The following is a 19,626-nucleotide window of genomic DNA, read 5'->3' as shown; positions in this document are numbered from 1 at the left end:
GATGGAATATAATGTGGATAAATGTGAAGTTATCCACTTTGGTAGAAAAAACAGAAAGGCAGAGTATTTCTTAAATGGTGAAAGATTGGGGAATGCAGATGCTCAAAGGGACCTGGGTGTCCTTGTACACGAGTCACTGAAAGTGAATGTGCAGGTGCAGCAAGCTATTAGGAAGGCAAATGGTATGCTGGCCTTCATTACAAGAGGATTTGAGTACAGGAGTAAAGAAGTCTTACTCCAATTATATAGGGCTTTGGTCAGACCATACCTGGAGTACTGTGTACAGTTTTGGTCTCCTTACCTAAGGAAGGATATACTTGCCATAGAGGGAGTGCAACGAAGGTTCACGAGATTAATTCCTGGGATGGCGGGACTGTCGTATGAGAAGCGATTGAGTAAACTGGGCCTGTATTCTCTTGAATTCAGAAGAATGAGAGGGGATCTCATTGAAGGATACAAAATTATTACAGGGCTTGATAGGGTGGATGCTGGGAGAATGTTTCCCTTGGCTGGGAAGTCTAGAACCAGGGGCCACAGCCTCAGGATAAAGGGTCGGCCATTCAGGACTGAGATGAGAAGACATTTCTTCACACAGAGGGTGGTGAATCTTTGGAATTCTCTACCCCAGAGGGCTGTGGAGGCTCAGTCATTGGGTATATTCAAAACAGAAGTGGATATATTTCTGACTAGTAAGGGCATCAAGGAATACGGCGATAGGGCCGGTGAATGGAATTCAGGCAGAAGATCCGCCATGATCTTACTGAATGGCGGAGCAGGCTTGAAAGGCCGAATGGCCCACTCCTGCTCCTATTTCTTATGTTCTTATGAGACCTATGCATGGAGGCAGAGGCCATGCCTGAAGTACTAAATGAGTACTTTGCATCTGTCTTCACCAAGGAAGCAGATGCTGCCAAAGTCATAGTGAAAGAGGAGGTAGTGGAGCTACTGGTTGAGATAAGAATTGATAAAGAGGAGGTACTAGAAAGGCTGTCTGAACTTAAAGTTGATAAGTCACCAGGACCTGATGGGATGCATCCTCGGATGCTGAGGGAGGTTAAGGAGGAAATCACGGAGGTACTGGCCATAATCTTCCAATCCTCCTTAGATATAGGGGTGGTGCCAGAGGACTGGAGAATTGCAGATGTTACACCCTTGTTCAAAAAAGGATGTAAGGATAAACCCAGCAGCTACAGGCCAGTCAGTTTAACCTCAGTAGTGGGGAAGCTTTTGGAAATGATAATCAGGGACAAAGTTAACAGTCACTTGGAGAAGTGTGGATTAATTAAGGAAAGCCAGCATGGATTTGTTAAAGGCAAATAAGTTTAACTAACTTGATCGAGTTTTTTGATGAGGTAACAGAGGGTTGATGAGGGCAATGCGGTTGACATGGTGTACATGGATTTCCAAAAGGTGTTCGACAAGTGCCACATAATAGGCTTGTCAGCAAAGTTGAAGCCTCACAGCGCCAGGGACCCGGGTTCGAATCCGGCCTCGGGTGACTGTCTGTGTGGAGTTTGCACATTCTCCCCGTGTTTGCGTGGGTTTTCTCCGGGTGCTCCGGTTTCCTCCCACAGTCCAAAGATGTGCGGGTTAGGTTGATTGGCTATGATAAATTGACCCTTAGTGTTAGGGGGATTAAATACGTGGGGATAGGGTGGGATATGTGTAGGGGTTACGGGGATCAGGTGGGATATGTGTCGGTGCAGGCTCGATGGGCCGAAATGGCCTCTATCTGCACTGTGGGGTTTCTGTGATTTCTGTGAAAAGGGACAGTGGCAGCATGGATACGAAATTGGCTAAGTGACAGAAAACAGAGAGTAGTGGTGAACGGTTGTTTTTCAGACTGGAGGCAGGTACACAGTGGTGTTCCCCAGGGGTCGGTACTAGGATCACTGCTTTTCTTAATATATATTAATGATTTGGACTTTGGTGTACAGGGCACAATTTCAAAATGTGCAGATGACACAAAATTGGAAGTATAATGAACAGTGAGGAGGATAGTGATAGGCTTCAAGAGGACATAGACAGGCTGGTGGAATGGGCGGACACGTGGCAGATGAAATTTAACGCAGAAAAGTGCGATGTGGTACATTTTGGTAGGAAGAACGAGGAGAGGTAATATAAACTAAAGGGTACAATCCTAAAGTGGGTGCATGAACAGAGAGACCTGGGGGTATGTGTGCACAAATCATTGAAGGTGGCAGGGCAGGTTGAGAAAGCGGTTAAAAAAGCATACCGGATCCTGGGCTTTATAAATAGAGGCATAGAGTCCAAAAGCAAAGAAGTTATGATGAACCTTTATAAAACACTGGCTCGGCCTCATCTGGAGAATTGTGTCCAATTCTGGGCACCGCACTTTAGGAAGGATGTGAAGGCCTTAGAGAGGGTGCAGAAAAGGTTTACAGGGATGATTCCAAGGATGAGGGACTTCAGTTACATGGATAGACTGGAGAAGCGGGGTTGGTTCTTGTTGTGTGTGTACCTTTAAGGGAATAACTGGTCTCAGACTGCAGTACCGGCAGTGACCACCCCTGTATAAAAGGCCCTAGCAGGCTTCTGTAGTTTCAGTTTCCAGGTTGTCTCCATTCAGTAAAGGCTTGTTAAACCAACTCCTGCAGTTCATGTCTCAATTGTACACGGACATAATACTGGCGACGAGTAAGAAATGAACTTACCTGCAACTCGGCAGCACCTCAGACGATGTTATTGAAGGTCGAAGCCAGAAGAAAAAAAAAATAACCCAAAGAAACTCGAGAAACGGGCGTCGACCGTGGGCAACCGCCCTCCAAATCATCGAATTGAAAAGTGCAGGAGAGACTGTCGAGAGCCAGGCTTGGTTCTCCAGTCTGTGGTTTCCCAGCTAATCGGGCTGGTGGCAGGTAGTGCACTGATCCTTCCTGGGCTGCAGCAGGCTAGAGCTCGATCGGGTGGCTCTGCAATGGGGCCGGGCAGCGAGTCGGGAAGCAAAGAGAGAGAGAGAGGGTGGAGCACACAGGGCGCGGCCGGTGCTTCGAAGCCGGGCAGCGTTCGGACCTAAGAAGAGGGAGGGAAGTGTCCCAGAGGGTCCGCTCCACGACAGGAACAGTTCTTCAATTAACGGAGCAAATATTGAAGCACGATAGAAAAATAAAAATACCGCGGAGAGCGGCGTTGGCAGCAGCGATCGGGGTGGCGCGAAGACCATAGGGCGTCACCATTACAGGATAGTAAAATAAATATAAGCGCCAGCAACAGCGTTGGCAGCAGTGGCAGCGGCGGAAAAGCACGGGAGGCGCCATTTTGATCCATCGGGGACGAAGGAAAAGCGTGGGAGGCGCCATTTTAGATTTTTAAGATGCCAAAGACTGGCGATATCACTGCCTTCGATAATGCAATAGAAGACTGGACCACGTATGTGGAAAGAGTCGAGGTATATTGCGAGGCAAACGAAATAGCCGATGAGAAAAAGGCATCGGTATTGCTAAATTTAATGGGCGCAAGAATGTACAGCCTATTGCGGGACCTGATTACTCCAGCCAAACCGAAGGCAAAGAGTTTTAACGAAATTGTTGCTATCCTACAGGAACACCTAAATCCTACACCGCTGCTAATAGCAGGAAGATTTAAATTCCACAGGAGAAATCAGCATAAAAATGAGAGCAATGCTGATTACCTTACGGAACTACGCAAGCTATCAAAGCACTGCCAGTTCGGAGCAGGACTGGCAGATACCTTACGGGACAAATTTGCCTGTGGACTCCTGAGTGAAGGAACCCAGAAGAGGTTACTCTCAGAGAAAGAGCTGACGCTAGATAAGGTTTTCAGCGTGGCAGTATCGTACGAAGCAGCAGCAAGGGGAGCTGCAGAAATACAACAAAAGCCACAGGAATACGGCACCCACAAAATGACATGGGGATTTGCAAAATGTTATTGCTGCGGCAGAACTAACCATGACTGCTGGTCCAAGGACAAAATATGCAGGAATTACGGAAAGATGGGACACATTGCACGAGTTTGCAGGTCTGGGAAGAAGACCAACGACAACAAAAAGGCTACTAAGGAACCGTACAGGAAAGTACAAAAGATGATGGACAGTAGTTCCGGAGACCAGATGAGCGATAGTGAATCCGGGAACAAGAGACTAAGCTGTCTCAAACTTCACAACATAATCGCAAAAGAGGATCACCGAACCATTTGGGTCACCCTCACGATAGCAGGGTCCCAAGTCAAAATGGAATTGGATACAGGATCAGCCCTGACCGTCATGAATCGACGAGACTATGAGCAGCTATTCTCACACATACCCTTGAGAGAGACAGCCATTGTCTTGAGGACGTATACGGGGCAAAAAGTATACCCCAGAGGAAAAATAAGGGTGCCTGTCGAATACAACGGCAAGAAAATACGGAAATTGTATCTCTACATTCTGCAAGATGGTGGACCACCATTATTGGGATGTGAATGGATCAGAAAGATAAGTTTAGACTGGCACTCCATTCAGGCACTGACGGTGGCTGGTAAAAAGGATGATGACGTCACTCCTGGACGATTGTCAACAATCTTAGCTGACGCCAAAGAGGTATTTCAACAAGAACTGGGCACACTTAAAGGCGTAACCGCCTCGATAAAAATAGAGGAGAATGCAATTCCCAAGTTTTTCAAAGCAAGACCAGTACCATATGCAATTCGCTCAGCCGTCGAGGCAGAGCTGGAGAATCTGGAGAATGCAGGCGTGTTATCTAAGGTAGACTGGAGCGAGTGGGCGACACCCATCGTTCCTGTCTTGAAGAAAACGTTAAACAATAAGTCTGAGGAGCCAAGGAAGGTTCGCATCTGTGGGGACTTCAAGGTGATGGTGAACCCAGTCCTTCACACAGTACAATATCCTCTTCCAAGGATAGAAGATATCTTCGCCTCACTATCTGGAGGGAAGCGTTTTACAAAAATTGACCTAGCACAAGCATATTTGTAGATGGATGTTGAAGAACCCTCTAGAAAGTATCTCACGATAAACACTCACAAAGGTCTTTACCAGTATAATCGACTGGTATTCGGAGTAGCATCAGCTCTGGCGATATGGCAAAGAGCGATGGAACGAGTCCTGCAAGGGATTCCGGGAACTCAGTGTTACTTGGACGACATCCTAGTGACAGGTGAAGATGACAGTGAACACCTTGCCAACCTAGAGCAGGTGCTCACTAGACTACGTGAACATGGGCTACGAGCCAATCGCCCCAAGTGCGAGTTTTTTAAGAAACAGATATCGTATTGTGGTCACGTGATTGATGAAGAGGGGTTGCATAAGTCCCCTGACAAAATTGAAGCGATAGGTAAGGCTCCAGCACCTGAAAATGTGTCGCAACTGAGGTCATTCCTCGGATTGGTGAATTACTACCATAAGTTTTTGCCGAATTTGTCCACAATTCTGCATCCACTGACCGCCCTACTACGAACGGGAGTAGCATGGAAATGGAGCGATGAATGTAAGCGGGCCTTTCAGAAGAGTAAGGACCTAATCACTTCAAGAGAAGTATTGGCTCACTACAACCCATCACTACCGATAAGACTGGCGTGTGATGCATCTCCCTACGGCATTGGGGCGGTACTGTCACATAAATTCCTTGATGGTTCAGAGAGGCCGATAGCTTTTGCGTCAAGCTCGTTACCTTCAGCCGAGCATAACTACGCCCAGATTGACAGAGAGGCCCTCAGCCTGGTGTGGGGGGTGAAGAAGTTCAATCACTACCTGCACGGTCAGAAATTTACTCTACTTACTGATCATCAACCTCTCGTCTCCATTTTCAACCCTCAGAAGGGCGTCCCGATAGTGACAGCACAACGGCTACAGAGGTGGTCCCTTTTCCTAGGGGCACACCAATATGACATCGAGTACAAAGGAACTAAACAGCATGGGAATGCTGATGGATTGTTGCGCCTACCGTTGCCGACGGTGGAAGAAGAACTGGCAGTGGATCCAGTGGAGTTATTCCACTCGACTGTAGTCGAATGTCTCCCTGTGACGAATGCAAACATAGAAAAGGAAACACGAAATGACCCGACACTCTCCTGGGTCTATGATTTAACGGTGAAGGGATGGCCAGTACATGGCGAACCACTGCTGCCAGCATTCTCGCTGAGAAGAGAACAGCTGTCAGTGTGCAGAGGAACCTTGATGTGTGGATCCAGAGTAGTAATTCCAACCAAATTGAAGGATAGAGTGCTCAATGAGCTTCATGAGGGTCATCTGGGAGGGGTAAAAATGAAGAACTTAGCCAGAGCGTTTGTGTGGTGGCCGGGAATCGATAGAGAAATCGAAGAGATGACCAAGAGCTGTACAGGATGCCAGAAGGTCGAAAACGCCCCACCACAAGCCCCTCTACATCCATGGGAGTGGCCCTCATCTCCATGGCAAAGGGTGCACATTGATTTTGCTGGTCCCTTTATGGACTCGATGTTTTTAATTGCGGTGGATGCACATTCAAAGTGGCCAGCGGTAATAAAAATGTCCTCAACCACCAAAGAAAAAACTATCACAGTCTTACGAACCATATTCGCCAGGAATGGGCTGCCTGAACAGATTTGCTCTGACAATGGACCACAGTTTGTGTCTGAAGAGTTCCGGAGGTTTTTAAAGAACAATGGTGTTAAGCATTACACATCCGCCCCATATCATCCAGCCACTAATGGATTGGCCGAGAGGTTTGTTCAAACATTCAAGAAGGCTATCAAGGCAATGTGTAATGAAGATATACCCCTACAACACAAGGTGGATAACTTCTTGTTTGCCTACCGGAATGTGACACATGCGGTTACCAACCAAACTCCAGCCATGATGTTCTTCAATCGAAGACTACGATGCCGCTTGGATTTGGTTAAGCCAAACGTCAGAAGAGATGTGGAGAACAGGCAGTTTCAGAATATGAATGAAAGGCCGACCAGGAGTTTCAAGATCGGTCAACCAGTTTTGGCCCGGGACTACCGCACAGAGAAATGGCAGCCAGGAACGATCTGTACACGGCAAGGACCTCTAATGTATACCGTGGACGTTGGAGAGAGCATTGTAAGATGCCATGCTGACCAGATTCTAGTGTCACTGGAAAACGTCAACTCCACACCACGATCTGACACACCTGGCGATGAAACCGAAGTACCAATTGCATCTACCGCAGAATCGGTGATATTGGAAGCAGACGAACCAAACAACGACATTGATCCCGACTCAACCTTGCCAGAAGAACCTGATATCCCAAAGAGGCGTTATCTAGACAGAATCAGGAAGCCTCCTCAAAGACTGAACTTATAATTGCTTAACTTCAACCAATGTATCTAGCAACCGTAATTGTAATTGTAATTAGTTATTATTTAGTTGTTAAATGAATGTTATGTACTGTTTATCTAAAAGGGGAGGAATTGTTGTGTATGTACCTTTAAGGGAATAACTGGTCTCAGACTGCAGCACCGGCAGTGACCACCCCTGTATAAAAGGCCCTAGCAGGCTTCTGTAGTTTCAGTTTCCAGGTTGTCTCCATTCAGTAAAGACTTGTTAAACCAACTCCTGCAGTCCGTGTCTCAATTATACACGAACATAATAGTTCTCCTTAGAGCAGAGAAGGTTGAGAGGAGATTTGATAGAAGTGTTCAAAATCATGAGGGTTCTAGACAGAGTAGATAGAGAGAAACTGTTCCCATTGGTGGAAGGGTCGAGAACCAGAGGACACAGATTTAAGGTGATTGGCAGAAGAACCAAAGGCGACACGAGGGAAAACTTTTTTATGCAGCGAGTGGTTAGGATCTGGAATGCACTGCCTGAAAGGGTGGTGGAGGCAGATTCAATCATGGCTTTCAAAAGGTAATTGGATAAGTGCCTGAAGTAAAGAAATTTGCAGGGTTACGGGGAAAGGGCGGGGGAGTGGGACTAGCTGAAGTGATTTTACAGAGAGCTGGCACGGGCTCGATGGGCCGAATGGCCTCCTTCTGTGCTGTCACCATTCTATGATTCTATATATGTCAAATAAATCAGCTTTGTTTCAAACACAATGGCCTAGAATTTCACTTGGGCGCGGGCAGCTCGCTCGCGCCCAAAAGTTAGCGCTGGGCGGGGAGGCATTAGCGCACGCCGTATATTCGTCTTCTGCGCCCCAATTCGGAAGCGGGCGCTATACCAGGGTGTGCCCGCCTCCGTTTGGGGCGCAGCAACTGAATATCAGCGCGCTAGTTGGCGCAGCGCCACCCGATGCGGTGCGGCAGGCTGCGGTACTGCAGGCCTCCTCCTCTTAAGGGGGAGATGCCTGCAACGGCCGCAGCCCCGATCGTGAGTGCCGGCAAAAGAGCCCGGCACAACGGAGAAGTGCCGGGCTCCACGGAAACCAGCCGGCAATGCCGCGGGGGGGGGTGGAGGAGGCCGGGGAAGGAGGTGCGGGCAGGCGGCCGCCGAAAAAGCGGCCGGCCGCACCTTCAGCTTTAAAGCGCCCCACTATGGCAGCAGGACGGCCCCGTTTTCTGTTCACTGTTTGCGCCCGCTTCGGAGGAGGCGGGCGCAAATAAATATGGGGATCGGCGCGGTTTCGGGGCGTTACGGACCACCGCGCACACCGATGACGTCATCGGTCCCGGCGCAGTGCTAACGGCTACCGCCGCCAATACCGCTGCACTCAATTTCCGCGCTACCACCCCGCCGGCGCAAAAGACCTCTTTAGGCGCTAAGTGGGCGCAAGGCCCACTGAATTTCTAGGCCAATGTGTTGAGTCCTTGACATCTCCAAGATAAGAGGAGACTAATTGATGTCCTGTTACAGACTGCTCCATTTTTGGGCCTTTTCTCCTTTCTAACTCTAGATTGTTTCAGTTCTCATACCTTCGGTTACTCTCATGGACAAGTCCTAGCTCCCCATACATTCCAGAGTGCCTCTCCTAGCCTTGGTATCCAGGGAAGGTATTAGTAACATGCCCGGGGTCACTAAACACAAAACTCAGTCTGTTAATCACTTTCAGCGACTGGACTCAGTGTGTGACCCACAGCATCTCTCTCACCTTCGATGTGTGAATAGAGCATGACGCCTCAGAACCTGGTTTTAAATTTACATCCACTCAGAAAATGTATTTAACAAAATACAAACAAATAAACACGTCACGGCCTAATAATCCAGCTCTATATTCACAGGAGGAAGCCTGTTATCTAACTCCTCGAGTGGACAAAATAATGAAAGATCCCAAATGTAAGAGTCCATCGAATCCTTTGTTAATACCTTTCAAATCCTGACCGGTTCCTTCCTTATTCTAGAATTCCCCATCCCTGTGGGAGTCGATACTGGTCAAAAACTACTAATTGGAAATTTCTCTCTTTCAGGTGTTTCAAGCTGACCAGGTCCTTCACTCAGAGAATCTCCAAGGAGACTCTTTGATTTAAACACAGCTCTCCCCTCTTTTATATCCGGGATTAGTTACCGGGAATTTGAATACCTGACCACTCAAATTTAAAAGGACCCTTCAGTGATATACAGATTGAACCAATCACACAGCTCTGGTGTGGAAGACTGCTAATGTGGTACCCTTGTTTAAAAAGGGAGAAAAGGATAGACTGAGTAATTACAGGCCAGTCAGCCTAACCTCGGTGGTGGGATAATTATTGTAAAGAATTCTGAAGGACAGGATAAATCTTCATTTAGAAAGACACGGATTAATCAAGAATAGTCAGCGCGGATTTGTTAAGGGAACGTCGTGTCTGACAAATATGATTGAATTTTTTGAGGAGGTAACAAGGAGGATAGATGAGGGTAGTGCATTTAATGCAGTGTATATGGACTTTAGCAAGGCTCTTGTTAAGGTTCCACATGGCAGACTGGTCACAAAGTTAAAAGCCCATGGGATCCAGGGCAAAGTGTCAAGTTGGATTCAAAACTGGGTCGGAGACAGGAAGCAGAGGGTAATGGTTGATGGGTGTTTTTGTGACTGGAAGGCTGTTTCCAGTGGGGTTCCGCAGGGCTCAGTACTAGGTTCCTTGCTTTTTGTGGTATATATCAATGATCTAGACTTGAATATAGGGGGTATGATTAAGAAGTTTGCAGATGATGCTAAAATCGGCTGTGTGGTTGATACTGAAGAAGGAAGCTGTAGACTGCAGAAAGAAACCAATAAATTGGTCAGGTGGGCAGAACAGTGGCAAATGGAATTCAATCCGGAGAAGTGTGAGGTAATGCATTTGGGGATGGCTAACAATGAAAGGGAATACACATTAAATGGTAGGACACTGAGTAGTGTAGAGGAACAAAGGGACCTTGGAGTGAATGCCCCTTTATCAACTTGTCCTCCCACTTTTAAAGGTTTGTGTATCTGAACCGCTTGTAGGTTTTAGAGATATTAACATAACAAGGTTAAAATACATTAGCATAAAATGTCTGATAGAATGTGTATTTTGGGAAAGAGAAGTTTAGTCTGAGTTAGAAACTCAAACAGGCGTTTCACTGCAGACAGGTCGCCATGGAGAGAAGGTGAGCGTCTGCAAATGGAGGAGAAATGGTGACTGGTCAGGGAGCGTCTGTAAATGAAGGAGAAATGGTGAGTGGTCAGGGAGCGTCTGTAAATGAAGCCGAAATGTAGACTGGTCAGGGAGCGTCTGTAAATGAAGGAGAAATGGTGACTGGTCAGGGAGTGTCTGTAAATGAAGGAGAAATGGTGAGTGGTCAGGGAGCGTCTGTAAATGAAGGAGAAATGGTGACTGGTCAGGGAGTGTCTGTAAATGAAGCCGAAATGATGACACATTAGGAGCGTGTAAAGAAGTAGAAATAGTAAACAGTTAGGAGGACATAGATGGACTGGTGGAACAGGCAGGTACATGGCTGATGTAATTCAGTGCAGAGAAGTGTAAAGTAATGCATTTTGGAAGGTCGAAAGAGGAGAGGCAATATAAACTAAATGGTACAATTTTAAATCGGGTGCAGGAACAGAGAGACCTGGGATTGTGTGTGCACGAAACATTGAAGATGGCAGGACAAGTTAATTGTTGAAATAGCAGACGGGATCCTTGGCTTTATTAACAGAAGCATAGAGTACAAAGCAAGGAAGTTATGCTGAACCTTTATAAATCTCTGGTTCGAGTATTGTGTCCAATTCTGGGCGCCACACTTTAGACAAGACCTCAAGGCCTTGGAGAGGGTGCAGAGGAGATTTACTCAGATGGTGCCAGGGATGAGGGGGTTCAGTTATCTGGAGAGACTGGAGAAGCTGCGATTGTTCTCCTTCAGGCAGAGAAGGTTAAGGGGAGATTTAATAGGGGTGTTCAGAATTATGAGGGGTTTTCATGGAATCGATAGGATAGTAGATGTTTCCACTGGCAGGAGGGTCGGTAATCAGAGGACACAGAATTAAAATAATTGGGCAAAAAGCCAGGGGGGAGATGGGGAGAGACTTTTTAAATCAGTGACTTGTTGTGATCTGGAATGCACTGCCTGAAAGGCTGGTGGAAGCAGATTCAACAGTAACTTTTTAAAGCGAATTGGATAAGTACTTCCCAAGGAATATTTTCCAGTCTATGGGGAAAGAGCCGGGCAGTGGGACTAATTGAATGGCTCTTTCAGAGAGCCGCACAGGCACGATGGATGAATGGCCTCCTTCTGTGCTGTATGATTCTGTGAAATGGTGATGGTCAGAGAGTGTCTGTAGAACAAGGTGAAATGGAGAGTGTTCAGGGAGAGCCCAGCACCAAAACAGGGAGATATTACAGATGGACAGGGAAGGCCAGAGTGTTGGAAAGAGCGGAAGACATCACAGACAGCCAGCCAGAATCAGCACCTTCAGGGGAGGAGAGGGAGAGGAACCAGTGAGTGTAGAACCGAACCCAGCCAGAGTCAGAACCCTCAGGAGAGGAGAGGGAGGGGAACCAGTGAGTGTGGAACTGAACCCAGCCAGAGTCAGCACCTTCAGGGGAGGAGAGAGAGGGGAACCAGTGAGTGTGGAACTGAACCCAGCCAGAGTCAGCACCTTCAGGGGAGGAGAGGGAGGGGAACCAGTGAGTGTAGAACTGAACCCAGCCAGAGTCAGCACCTTCAGGGGAGGAGAGAGAGGGGAACCAGTGAGTGTGGAACTGAACCCAGCCAGAGTCAGCACCTTCAGGGGAGGAGAGGGAGGGGAACCAGTGAGTGTGGAACTGAACCCAGCCAGAGTCAGCACCTTCAGGGGAGGAGAGAGAGGGGAACCAGTGAGTGTGGAACTGAACCCAGCCAGAGTCAGCACCTTCAGGGGAGGAGAGGGAGGGGAACCAGTGAGTGTGGAACTGAACCCAGCCAGAGTCAGCACCTTCAGGGGAGGAGAGGGAGGGGAACCCATGATTGTAGAACTGAACCCAGCCAGAGTCAGCACCTTCAGGGAGGAGAGGGAGGAGAACCAGTGAGTGTAGAACTGAACCCAGCCAGAGTCAGCACCTTCAGGGGAGGAGAGGGAGGGGAACCTGTGAGTGTAGAACTGAACCCAGCCAGAGTCAGCACCTCGAATTGTCTGTTCTGATTTTCTATCCTTGCTTTGCAGTGATGACTTTTGTAAACTCTTTTTACAGGCTGTAACACCGCAAACTCAAACCAAACATCAGGTCAAGATCTGACAGAGTCACTTCATTCATCAGGAACTGAATATCATTGGCCTTTGAATGTGGAAGGAGAAATGTTTGTCTGTTCTGTCTGTGGGAAAAGATGTCAAAAATCAGTGTGACTGGAAAAGCACCAAGACACCCACACCCGAGTGACAGTGTTCCAGTGCACTGACTGTGGAAAGAGCTTTAACCAGTTACACAGCCTGAAAAAACATCCCACCGTTCACAGCGGGGAGAAACCGTTCACATGTTCTGTGTGGACGAGGCTTCAACTGATCGTCCAACCTGGAGAGACACAAGGACACCCGCACCGTGTGGGGATTGTGGGAAGCGATTCAATTACCCATCCCAGCTGGAAACTCATCGACGCAGTCACACTGGGGAGAGACCGTTCAGTTGCTCTCACTGCCTGAAGACTTTCAAAGAATCATCAAACCTGCTGAAACACCAGCAAATTCACACTGGGGAGAGGCCGTTCACCTGCTCATTGTGTGGGAAGGGATTTTCTCAGTCTAACCACCTGCAGACACACCAGCGAGTTCACACTGAGGAGAAGCCGTTCACCTGCTGTGTGTGTGGGATGAGATTCACTCAGTCATCCAACTTCCGGACACACCAACTTGTTCACACTAATAAGAGACCTTTTAAATGTTCTGAGTGTGAGAAGAGCTTTAAAAGCACAAGAGATCTGCTGACACACCAGCGAATTCACACTGGGGAGAGGCCATTCACCTGCCCCGAGTGTGCAAAGGGATTCACTAATTTATCCAATCTGTGGACACACCAGCGAGTTCACACTGGGGAGAGAACATTCACCTGCTCCGTGTGTGGGAAGGGATTCACTCAGTCGTCCAACCTGCGGACACACCAGCGAGTTCACAAGTGACTGCAGGATTTGGATTCTGATGTTATTGCTGCTGTTAATCACATCCAGGACTGAACCTTGTTCATTCTGACAGTTGGGGTTTGTTTCAGCTGATGTCAGTAACCCCTATAACTGGGCTGGAGTTTAATCTGTATCAATGTCAATTAAATGAGCTTTGTTTCCCACACACACAGTGTGTTGAGTCCTTGATATCTCGACAATAAGAGGAGCTGATTGAGGACTTGTTACAAACTGAGTGGAATCCACCTGAGAACTGAGTTCCCACAACTTGTTAAAAGATGGATCTACAAGATGTCCAAGCCTGACAGGACAGAAAATTCTATTATATCACAGGGTCCACTTCAACCCTCCAGGGCAGTGAGCCCCTGTAACATTGGATTTTAACCGATGGGAAATATTCTGATAATTGGTTATTGTCACGGGGCAAAGCAGCCTTGTTACTTTAACATCCGTTTAATCAAACTCAATGGGCAATCTGATCTGCAAAGGGAAACGTATCCTTAAAGCTGACGGTGTCGGCAGTTCTGCAGCTCATTTCTCTGTGTGAGCGTGTCAGAATGAAAAGCTTTAACAACAGCCGATGTTTCACAAAGGGAGACCTCACCAGACCAAAGGCCATTGGTGGAGTTTAATGGGCTGTTTGTGTCACTGGGCTACAGGAGGCCATTTTTAACTGAAGGAAAACTGGTCACAGCAAACAGCGAGTTTAACAGACTGTCCCTGGTCCACTCGAACCCCCACCTTCTCTCTCTCACTATTTATGGGCACTGCTGCAGTAATTGCTCCTCTGACCTTTCCTCTCTTGTCCCTCCTACACCCCTAATACACGGCCCGACACAATCTCCCTCCCCCTACATCCTCACTGTGCTGGAATCCACACCAGTCTCCCCATCTGCTCCTTGTTCTCTCCCTGGATCCTAAAACTACTGAACTCACTCTTCCCCTCCTGAAGTCTACCGGCTCTAAAACTGAAGCTTGGTGTCCCTCAGTCCCGACTCCTTGATTTACCTCCCCTTCTCTCCTCCTCTTTCCCCCTTGGTTGTGTTCCACACTCTGGGCCTTGGGCCTTCCCCGGGGATTCTCAGTATGAACAGGTGGGATGTGTTTGGAGACAGGGTGTCCCGGCTCACCACCTTTAAAGGGACAAGGAGACGACCAGCTGGGCTGAATGGCCCTGCTTTATGACATCACTGCAGTGCCTAGCAACCAACCTCCCTGAGCCCTGCTCATTATGGGCTGGGTTTAGCTCAGTGCTGTTATAGGAAGGGAAACAGGAGCAGGATTCGCCCCGTGTGGAGCCCAGGATTAATGGGGAGAGGTACAGGATCAATTTATACCTTATTGAGTGAGAAATGTCATTGTCCCGGACACTCCCTGTCCCTCGGTATCTGTGTCGGGGAGCGGCTGATGGGTTTACTCTGTATCTAACCCGTGCTGTACCTGACTGGAGAGTGTTTGATGCTGACACTAGGGGCTCAGCTCCACGAGCACAACATTTAACCCAAAGATGATCTGATAAACCCATCAGCTTCTCCCCTGGACACAGGTCCTGAGGGACAGGGAGTGTCTCTGATATTTTGGTCGGTGTCGTTGATCAAGTTTAAACAGCTCGCTCACATCTCCTCTCACCCTGCTTTGTTCTAATGAGAAGTGCCCCAGTTTCTCTCGTCTCTCCTCCTGGGAAAGAGAAGTTCGCCTCAGTTAGAAACTCAAACAGGCGCTTCACTGCAGACAGGCCATCATGAGGAAACATTTCTTTACCCAGCGAGTTATTATGATCTGAAATGCACTGCCTGAAAGGGTGGAGGAAGCAGATTCAATAGTAACTTTTAAAAGAGAATTGGATAAATATTTGAAGGGAAAACATTTACCGGGATATGGGGAAAGAGCAAGGGAGTGGGACTAATTGGATAGCTCTCCCAAAGAGCTGGCACAAGCATGGTGGGCCGAATGGCCGGCTTTTGTGCTGCATCTTTCTATGATTCTCTGATAACTAAAGCCTCTCATCCGTGGTATAACCTCAGTGAATTTATTCTGCAGCCTCTCTGTGGCCCCGACATCCTTCCTAGTGTAAGATGCCCAAAACTTATTCTAACTGCAGCCGAACCAATGGTTTTGTTTTCTACGCCCTGTAAGGGGTTTTCCTTGAGAGATGTCCCTGAGGTTTCTCTCTCTAGAGGCCTCTCTCTCTTGCACAGTAAAACCTTGAGTGGTTCGACCCACTCGCCCCTTAGATTCTGTACTCTGGACTTAGAGGCAGGAACTACAATGTAGAGAAAACTCTTGTAGACCAAGTTTGATGAAACAAAATGAAACTTTATTGCATAAGGAAAAATATCAAATCAAATGCAAGCAGATAAGAGAGTATATGGGAGGGAAAAACACACACACACAAATCATAACGACACAGTACTGACTAAAGCAAATACAGGCATCTTATACTCTACAAAGATCATCATGAAATAAGGAAACACACGGAACATCGAGGGGCAACAACTCATGTTAATTGTACCCTTAAATCCACCCCCTTATTAAACCTATCTGGATCTGATTGTGAAGGGCCAGAAACATGCTCACCAATCCCACTAGGAAGTGCAAGGTTTTGAAATCGAGTCTGTGTTTGGTTCTTTCAGGCGTTTCATCTCCACGTGGATCGTGGAGCCCCTGCGAGCTGTGCTACACCTCTCTCCTGAGGTGGGGGTCGGGGGCGGCTGGACACCGGCGGGCCTGGATGTCAGTGGGGTCGAGGATTGTCGGCTCGACCCTGGTTAGAGGAGCCTTGGGCTGGCTCCCATCACTTCTTCAGTTCCTTTTCTCTTCTCCCGAGCCGGGGTGGCTGGAAGGTTTCTCCTCTTGGGGTTTTTATTTTTTTGTCTCTTCTCCCAAGTTGGGTCGATGGCCTCTCGTTCCGGCAACGGCCCGGGGACGGTCGATGATCTCCCGATGTGTTTCCCCGGGGCGGAACGCTGGTTTCGAGGCAGCCTTTTCGATGTTGGCTTTCTTCTTCCTCCTGTGATTGCCTGCTTCTTCTTCTGGGTGTCCGGATTCAAGCTGCGTCTTTCCAGCTCTCCAATCCTGCGTGTTTGTGTCCAAGCTCAAGCTCTCCCCAACTGCTGAAAAGTCTTCCAGATATACTTTCTTCCAGAAACCTCCGTCTCCCGCCCAAAATCAGGTTAGTCTTTGTTTTACTTTTGGCGGGCTGGGAGCACAGTGGGGTAGTCATTATATTTTAAAATGTCTTAAACGGCTGGTAAAAGGCCCATCTCTGGTCTGGAATTACCTTCATTGTTTTTAATGTCCTGCTGATCTCGTTATTGGGTCCTGGGTGCTGTTCTCATGAATATGAAATTGTCCCCTTTTGTTTGGGTCAACATTTTGATGGCCTCTGTCTCCAGGCCGATCTTGACTAGATCTGCATCTAATCCATATGCATACGTGTGGGTCTGGTTTCGTTCTCTCAGAAACGGCTTCCAGAACTTGCTGTAGGTTGAATCCACAAAGCTGTCTGAGGTTGCGCAGGAACCATTTTAAAGTGTCCCAATAAGCTGGTCACATGGTATGGCAGCCATTTTGTATGCCCCTTTTTCTGAGCTTCTTTTAAAACAGTCTTTAAAATCACGGCCTCTTCTGCCATTTGACCCTTATTAATACAAAGTCCAATTTTGCGAATCCTACAGCCCCATTTATAAAAAACCTCGGGTAACATTTTTAAACCACTTTATAAACTTTTCCTCCAACTTTTAAAGATTTGTGTATCTGATCTCCCTGTAGATTTTAGAGATATTAACATAACATGGTTAAAATACTTTGACATCAAATGTCTGATATAATGTGTATTTTGGGAAAGAGAAGTTTCGTCTGAGTTAGAAACTCAAACAGGCGTTTCACTGCAGACAGGTCGCCATGGCAACACTGATAAGACATTCCATTCACTGAATCGACTGGTTGGAAACTGTACTCAGATCAGGGGAAAGAACAGGTTTTGTCTGTTATTAACCACAATATAAGCTTAAACCAGAGTGAGTAATAGAATAGACTAGATTATAATGTGTGATGTTTATATACCTATAATTGTGGAACTATAAGAAATAACATTATTAACAGCAGGCAGTGTAGTTTAGGGATAATGAGAACATTACTGAAGAAAAGTAACTGCTGGGAACCATGGAATGTGTCCTCGTAAATCACAGATTAGAGAAATTCCAGCTGTCTTTTCCTCACTTCCTGCCAAAACCCAGAGTCCGGTGCCAGAGATGGATCACTGCAGGGTATAAAAGTGAGGGGATCCTGATGTAAGGGGGCAGTCGGGACTGGAGACACCGGAGATCAGGCTCAGGGTGCCCGAGGTTCCATCCAGCGGGCAGACCGCGTGTAAGTTACTGTGGACTCGCGGGACTTGCATATTTACTCTGACTGATGGATCAATATAACGTATGGTAGAGGACAGAGAATCTGCTGACCTTATATTTCTTAGTACGGTATTAAAGTTGCTGAGACTAGACTCCCGAACCTGCTAATGAATAAGACAAGGCATTAGCTCGAATCTTACGCCTCTTTACTGTTCTACTCCTCCACTGCTTTTATTTTATTTTACCATTTAATGTACATTTCCTACGATTATCTTCCTCCCAAAATGTATAACCTCACATTTCTCTGTGTTAAATTTCATCTATCATCTACATGCCCCATTTACTAACCTGTGTATTCACACTGAAGTCACTTGTAGTGCTTTTCACAGTTCCCCACGCTCCCTGTTTCTGTGCCCCATAAACCCAAGCCCAGATCATTCCTCTATATTGAGAAGAGCAATGGTGCCAACACTGACCCTGGGGGACATCACTGTTTACATCCCTCCACATCCATTAACCACTACTCTCTGTTTTCTGCCCTTTACCCAACTTCCTATCCACGCTGCCCCACTCCCTTTAATACCGTGAGCCTTAATTTGATCAACAAGCCTCCTGTCCGGCACCTTATCAAACACCTTTTGACAATCCATCTCCACAACACCCACTGCATTTCCTTTCTCACTACACTGAGTTATTTCCTGAAATAATCCCTGCTGTCTGTCCTGAATGAATCCATTTCACTACCAAATGTTGCAATGTTTGCTCCACCCCACAGGGTTTCATCTGTTTAAAGCCACAACAGAAAGGCCCAGTTTTCTCCTGGAGTTTGAGAGAAATCAGGTTTGAAAATGATGCAGACTTTCAGCCAATGAGGGAGCTCCGGGCTGAGCCCGGCCCACTGGGCACCGCAAGCTCCACCCCTCACACACTCCGATTGGCTGGAAGACCAACCGCCCACTCGGTCCTCCAGCCCCGCCCCGCTCTTCCTTTTGGTCCAGAGCTCCCGTCAATCACTCGGGCAGTGTGAGCTGAGCATGTGCGGGCGGTGGTGGCGACTGTGGGCGAGGCAGCTTCTTCTTCTTCTTAGGCAGTCCCTGGGAACCGAGGATGAAGCTTCCACATTAAAAATGAGTTCTCAGGTGACTGATGAGTCCACTGTGGGACCTACAGTCTCTGTCACAGGTGGGGCAGACGGTGGTTGAAGGGGCGGGTGGGTGGGGTGCTTGGGTTGACGTGCGCTCCTTGCACTGCCTGCGCTTGGCTTCTACTTGCTCCCAGCAAAGGGACTCGAGGTGTTCGGCGCCTTCCCGGATGCTTCTCCTCCACTTTGTGCGGTCTTGGGCCAGGGATTCCCAGGTGTCGGTGGGGGTGTTGCACTTTTTCAAGGAGGCTTTGAGGGTGTCCTTGAAGCATTTCCTCTGCCCACCTGGGGCTCTCTTGCTGTGCCGGAGCTCCGAGTAGAGCGCTTGTTTTGGGAATCTCGTATCGGGCATGTGGACAATGTGACCCGTCCATCGGAGCTGATCGAGCGTGGTCAAAGTTTCGATGCTGGGGATGTTGGCCTGAGCGAGAACACTGACGTTGGTGCGCCTATCCTGCCAATGAATTTGCAGGATCTTGCGGAGGCAGCATTGGTGGTACCTCTCCAGTGCTTTGAGGTGCCTGCTCTACATTGTCCATGTCTCTGAGGCATACAGCAGGGCGGCTATCACTGCTGCTCTGTAGACCATGAGCTTGGTGCTGGGTTTGAGGCCCTGGTCTTCAAACACTCTCTTCCTCAGGTGACCGAAGGCTGCACTGGCACACTGAAGGCAGTGTTGGACTTCGTCATCA

At 47.8% G+C, this 19,626-nt stretch overlaps 1 protein-coding gene across 1 annotated transcript; it reads left to right on the top strand.

Moving 5' to 3' along the window:
* The first annotated feature begins 12,314 nt into the window (after nt 1–12,314).
* LOC147119018 (uncharacterized) lies at nt 12,315–13,570 on the top strand. The gene has a single exon (XM_085984750.1). It carries the CDS (start codon nt 12,806–12,808, stop codon nt 13,442–13,444), a length of 639 nt encoding a protein of 212 aa, XP_085840876.1. The 5' UTR covers nt 12,315–12,805; the 3' UTR covers nt 13,445–13,570.
* Nucleotides 13,571–19,626: the final 6,056 nt, after the last annotated feature.

The sequence above is a fragment of the Somniosus microcephalus genome, chromosome 4 (genome assembly GCF_052327205.1).
Source record: "Somniosus microcephalus isolate GS21.2 chromosome 4, FLI_Smic_1.0, whole genome shotgun sequence".
Classification (NCBI taxonomy): domain Eukaryota; kingdom Metazoa; phylum Chordata; class Chondrichthyes; order Squaliformes; family Somniosidae; genus Somniosus; species Somniosus microcephalus.
The sequence above is the reverse complement of the archived record's forward strand: the minus strand, read 5'-3'. Positions and strand labels throughout refer to the sequence as shown.